This window comes from Parasteatoda tepidariorum, chromosome 6 (genome assembly GCF_982258835.1).
Source record: "Parasteatoda tepidariorum strain Cologne lab strain chromosome 6, Ptep-v5.0, whole genome shotgun sequence".
In the NCBI taxonomy this organism is placed as follows: domain Eukaryota; kingdom Metazoa; phylum Arthropoda; class Arachnida; order Araneae; family Theridiidae; genus Parasteatoda; species Parasteatoda tepidariorum.
This window is the reverse complement of record NC_141760.1, coordinates 99,654,261-99,660,529: the sequence shown is the minus strand read 5'-3', so window position 1 is coordinate 99,660,529 and position 6,269 is coordinate 99,654,261. Positions and strand designations below refer to the sequence as shown.

Genomic DNA, 6,269 nt, shown 5'->3' with positions numbered 1-6,269 from the left:
GGGAATTGTCCAGAAAACTTAGAAAGTGAAGATCCTGCTCCTTTGCCCCATTCCAACAGCTGATTATTGCCAACAGAGTTCTTATGTATATAAGAAGATAGGATAATATAAGAGATATATTGGATATACGAGGATGTATATAAGAAGGAACTTAGAAGCAAAACAAATGGTTAAAAAGAATAAGTTTTTTAGAAATTTCGCACAAGCGGATTAATTTGAAATCATTCATTTGTGTAGTATTCTTGTATGTACATCTTTCCATAATGCTGCAAGATTTAAGAATGATATCAATTCTCTTTTCATATCGAAATTGAAGAATGACCGAGCCAGAAGACCTTGAGGCACCTGAGTAAGTTGTAGAACTAGTATAAGCGCATGGTAACTAGATTAATATTTAAATTACTTTTATTTGTTAGTTGAAATTATCATGACGTAAACAATAATTTTTAAAAAATAACAAAATTTTATTAATTTTAAAGCTTTGGTAACCACTAATCAAGATTGAGTTATCTAATTAGATATTTTCATATAAAAGTGCCAAAGAAAGATTAAGCTATAACCAAAAAAATATCATTAGAGAGTAAATCTAACCAGTTTGAAATCCTTGAACAATGAATTTAAATTAAACAATAGCTAAAATCTAAATTTAACAAGAATATACAACCTATATGACTAAATTTTATAACTAGCCTAATTCCTCACTCGACTAAGTAAGAGAAAATATTTTTCATTTTGTTTTGACGCAGATGGGACGCCGGTGCCCCTTAAATATATTTTATTAAATTTTACTCATTAAAAGCAGTCTAATAGTTATCAAAGAAATCTGTTAGATAATTCGAATTATATTCGTACTAAAATATAAAATCCAAAAAAGTAGTAGTTTGAATTTTTCTTTTCTCTCAGATTAAAAAAATTATCAAATATTGATTTCGTAAATTAAAGAAATTTCAATGATTAATAACTGTTTCTCATATATTTAAATAACTACAAATAAGTGATTTCGAAGTGATCAGTGTTGGGAAGATTTTACCTTCAAAGCAGAAAAAGACTCAGATGTTATATTTCATAACCATAAATGATTAAAATGCTAAATATAATATTTTTCGCTTATTTTGACATAAATGAAAACAAAATAATGAAAAAAGTAAGAAAATTCTGCGTCAAAGAGTTTACCGAAGAAAGATAACATTATGAACAGAATTTCATTTTCTGGAACATATGAGAGAAGCGTCATTATTAAAAAATTATCCAATTATCTAATTTTATTATGTTGATAAGGTTGGGAAATAAACAGATGAATGTGCTGAGATTACCCTATAAATTAATCCCACTTCAAAATGAATTCGGAATCAGAGATAGTGGCTTCCAGTTTTGTGCATATTCTAGCTGAGTATCATGTGGAAATCTATTATACTGGCATGCGTTGTGTTGTGTCCCTTTATTGTTAGCTCTGCCCCTTGCGAGGGTTGCGGAGATTACAAAGAAATGGACGAAGGAGACGAAAATGTTGAAAAGATAATCCATGATATATTTGTATTGTTTTCTAAGTTTCAATTTGGTCGTACTCATTGGAAACTTGTTGATGTTCTTAGTGCTGAAGAAGCAAAGTGCTTGGACGAAAGGGAGTGTGGAGTAAGAATTAAATGCACTTTGTATTGTTTTATTTAACATCAGATTAACAATCTGATGTGGAATTTTTATTAAATATGTTTTTCATATTTTTTTTCATTATTTCGTGTTAATTTGATAAGTGAATATAAAAAAATATTGCATTTAACAGTTAACAACATTAACAAAATAAGTGAATAAATATTGTATTTAACATTTTATAATTTACGGTTATGTAATATTGCATGTATAGATGTATTTTTCTCCGATTACAATAATTCTCAAATTTGAAGTTATTTCGATCTAAAAAAAACAGTTATTCATCATTGAAATGAATTTAATTTTCAAAATTAATTATTGATAGATTTTTTAATATGAATAAAAAAAAATTTTTTTTTCAACAACGTTTTTTTCGTTTTTTAGTACACATATAATTTCGAGAATTTAAAATATTTAGCAATTCATAGACTGTTTTTTATAATTAAAAAATACCAAAATATATTTAATGAATATATCAGACTTTTAATGACAGCGTCAGAAAAAAAAATATGTAAAAGGAACACTGACGTCTCATATGAATCGAAGGGTTAAGTGCAAAGTTAAGTATAAAGTGCGCAAAATAAAATAAAAAATATTAATTAAAAAGAAAATACCCACCTGAATTACTTTTGATTTGATTTGATTTCGGATTACTAATATTCAATCTTAATGGTTTGAGTTCCTAAACGAAATATGTTATATAATTATTAAAGACGATGAGTTACGTAATCAGACCAAAAAGCGCACTCTTTTCTTCATCGTATTTTGATTCCTGACCCAAAATATGAAAAGAAGCCGCAAATCCTGAAAAATAAGGTCCCCAAATTTCAGTTTTGCGTATTTTGCTGGGTTTGGAGAATTTCTTAAGCGAATTGAAAATTTTTTACACAAAACTTTACACATTTATCTAAAATTCATTTCTCCTAAGAAACAATTTTTGGTAGTTTTTTTTATTATTTTATTTAATAGTAGTATAAAAATTTAGAAATCGTGAATTATACAATTTTTTATATAGTTTTAAAGTTTGAAATTTTAAATGATAAAATGCAAAATGTGAACGAAATAGAGGTCTAATAGTTCTCTAGAAATCAAGTTTTAAAAATTTGTATATCTTACGGTGAATGACCGAAATCTGGAGAATGTCGACTCTCACCGGTGAATGTCAACAATCACGTAGTCGCTTGGTGTATGTCCGAAATATTTGCTAAATACCCTTATTTCTGACTCTCACCGGTGAATGTCAACAATCACATAGTATAGTACTAAATACTATAGTATTTAGTATAGTATAGTATACTATTTAGTATAGTATAGTATAGTATACTATAGCATAGTATTTAGTATACTATAGTATAGTATGTAGTATAGTATAGTATATAGTATACTATAGTATAGTATGTAGTATAGTATAGTATATAGTATACTATAGTATAGTATATAGTATAGTATAGTATTTATAGGTGAATGTCCGAAATATTTGTTATATCCAATTTTATATTAATTTATTCGTTAATATTATTATATTTATTTGATATATTTATTCTATATTTTAATACTTACTGACGATAGATTAGAAGAAACACCAATGTTTGGAGTATCGGGCAAATATATACCAGGCAATGGCACTTGACCTTAAAAAACATCAGTGTAGGGTATACCGGGCAGTGGCACTTAACCTTAAAAAACATCAGTGAAGGGTATACCGGGCAGTGGCACTTAACCTTAAAAAAACATCAGTGTAGGGTATACCGGGCAGTGGTACTTAACCTTAAAGAAACATCAGTGTAGGGTTAAAATATCGAATAAATGTATTATATCCACGAATAAATTCATATCAAATCGAATGTAATAAATATTTCGGATATTCACCAAAGCATATCTGTGATTGTCCACAAGCGAATGTACAAGAATGTAATGAAATATTCGATCTTTCACCGACGTATTTGGTGTTTGTCGACATTCATCGGTGAAAGTCAACAATCGCCGATTTCGTAATATAATTTTGTGCATTTCATGTGAAGTAGTTTCACAAAATTTAATCTAATTGTTAATTTTTTCCTTTTTTTAAATAGAAAACAGCAGCCTATCGTATAAAGATATCTACTGTTCCTACCACCTGTGCGAAAAAAGATTTCAGTTATGAGGACGCTCAAGACTGTGACGCGTTGGAAGGAGCCGTAAGTATATGCAACAACTTTCTTTCTTGGAAATAAAATTCAGACGCAGCTTTTGTAAATAATTACTTTTACAGAATTTTTTTTGAAAAGAAAAAAAAGAAAGAATTACATTTAAGAATCAAGAGTTAATGTTTGCGAATTCCACCAATATCTCAAGAACTTTTTAAGCGAATTGAAAAAATATTGCGCATTTTAAAGTGTGTAATTTTACATGGCAAAATACAAAATTTGAGCAAAATTAGTCGCATAGCTCAGAGAAATCGAATTTTTAAAATGTCAAGCATTTAAAATTCGATTTCGCAGGAACTGTTCAACCGATTTCGCTTCTCAATTTCGTCTGCACCAATTAATTTGCGTGTTTGAAGTCACTCCCTCAAATCATTAAGAATGAGTCCTAAAACAGGAAGATCAGATCATTATTTTTTTTTGCACATTTGAAATTGTGAATTTATACGTATGAAAGAAATTCGAAAAACATGTTCCTCATATTTAAGTCAGTATAGCAATCGATAGTTTGGCTTGATATTCTCAAAACTTTCTTAAAATAGTTTTAATTTTGAGATAATTTTAAACCAGTTTCACATAAAAAGAACAGAGGCCAATATTCATTAAAAATATTTTAGGAACGAAAAAGAAATTAATGAATTTTGCGGAAAGAGATCAAAGTTGTAAACATGAATCACGCTAACATCGCAACTTCTAAAAAATGTTTCGAATAAAGGTTGAAGAAGCTATAGCTTCTTCATTTTTTCTGCCATTTTTTAGGAGCCAGAAGATGAAACTTTCTCACAAAATTTAATTTCCCAACTTTTCGACAAGTTTTTTTTTTACATGATTATTTTATAGTCACATTTATTTTGTCCGATTATTTTAAATCGTCAGAATTCTTAAAAATTATAGAATATTTAAAAAATTGTGGACATATTTTGTTTTTGTGTAAAAAAAAATTAATCCATCATAACACTAGAGCTAATTTTTTTAATATTTTAAACTTCAAAGTAAATAATTAACAAGTTAAATCATTAACAAGTTTTACTTTAAAATAAATAACTTGAATCTCTTGAAAAAATTCTTTTTGTTCAGAGAACGTACATTTCGTGTCTATTTCTTATAGATTTAAATTCTAATTATCTCAAATGATTTAGCATATCCGAAGTGAACTATGAGCCCTGAGTTATGAAAATTTTATTTATTACACTAAAATATAATAATATCAAAAGTTATACAGGGTACATATTTTTGCCCACTGCACAATACGGTACAAAGATTTTAGTATTATCTTTTTTCAAATATAATTATATTCTAGAATTCAAATATAATTATATTTCAAATATAATATATTTAATAATGTAATTTGTAAAACATTTGATTGCTTTTTTAGGAAATCCATTATTGCACACTTATTGAGAAAAGAAACAAGAATGGAAAATATGTTTTGCAGAGATCAAGTTGCTCAAAAAAAAGTTCTTAGAAGAATTTTCCGAAAATAAAACTAGACTTCAACTGATAATGAGGCAATTATATTCTTAAATAGTTTATATTGTTATGCGATAACCGAAAAATGCATGTGAGTTTCAATAAATACAATAATGAAGTCGAACTGATGTAGGGATTATTTCTGATTTTGAAATTATTAAATAAATTTAAATTAAATCCTTTTTCTAATACGTGTGCGCATATCGTCTGTGTATCAAAGCGGAGCGGTCATCCCCACTGCAGAGGATCAATTTTGTGATGGCATATCTTCGTATCATTCTCAGGAATATTTCTCACACCGTCTCTTGTGGGATACCTGCAAATGAGTATCTCGATCCTTATTGGTCGCTGAAACATGGCATTTGTTTTCTTTAGCAACTGTTCTTTCCATTTTATTTCGAGTAAGCCTAGCTCGTCAAGTATCAATTCTCTTTAGTGACATAAACTATATTCTTTTACAAAAACTTTTCCTAAGGATTTCAATTCTTTCACCATATATTTCTCATTTAACACAAAGACAGGCATACATAAAGCCATGTAGAACACAAACAAACTTACTATGCCTCGAAGTTGCCATGTACACAAAATAAAAATATATCACGGTTACAATAAAATATCTAAAGAAATAATGTATCCAAGTTAAGTAAAAGATGTAGACACGAAAGAATTATATTTCAAACAAATTCGAGGTGCGATACGTCACTGAGTTTAATTAATTTCACGTTAATTAGAATTCTAACTTGTGTGGAGAAACTTAGCTCAACATTAACACTCCAATTTGCTTTAACTATCAGCTATCGCTAACGTCATAGATCACATATGTGGGTATCCGAGATGTTCTTCTTGAAATGCAGTTACAGCAATAAAGTATTGCTGCTACTATTTTCTAATACATTTTTTATTCGTCGTTATTAGTGAACCTGTAATGTTGACAGCTCCTGTGCTTAGCTATAATTTATGAAAATATAA

The 6,269-nt window shown here is 28.2% G+C and overlaps 1 protein-coding gene across 1 annotated transcript; it reads left to right on the top strand.

The window, feature by feature from the left end:
* The first annotated feature begins 1,319 nt into the window (after positions 1–1,319).
* Positions 1,320–5,424, top strand: LOC107446904 (uncharacterized). Its single transcript, XM_043048422.3, has 3 exons — positions 1,320–1,632; positions 3,720–3,824; positions 5,206–5,424. Exons 1-3 carry the CDS (start codon positions 1,396–1,398, stop codon positions 5,293–5,295), a joined length of 432 nt encoding a protein of 143 aa, XP_042904356.2. The 5' UTR covers positions 1,320–1,395; the 3' UTR covers positions 5,296–5,424.
* Positions 5,425–6,269: the final 845 nt, after the last annotated feature.

What these genes read in the sequence shown, in the direction of transcription:
- LOC107446904 (XM_043048422.3), top strand. Translation starts at nt 1,396, where the DNA reads ATGTGGAAATCTATTATACTGGCATGCGTTGTGTTGTGTCCCTTTATT. An exon ending in TGGACGAAAGGGAGTGTGGA is followed by an intron (nt 1,633 to 3,719) that starts GTAAGAATTAAA and finishes TTTTTTAAATAG; the next exon opens with AAAACAGCAGCCTATCGTAT. An exon ending in GTGACGCGTTGGAAGGAGCC is followed by an intron (nt 3,825 to 5,205) that starts GTAAGTATATGC and finishes TTGCTTTTTTAG; the next exon opens with GAAATCCATTATTGCACACT.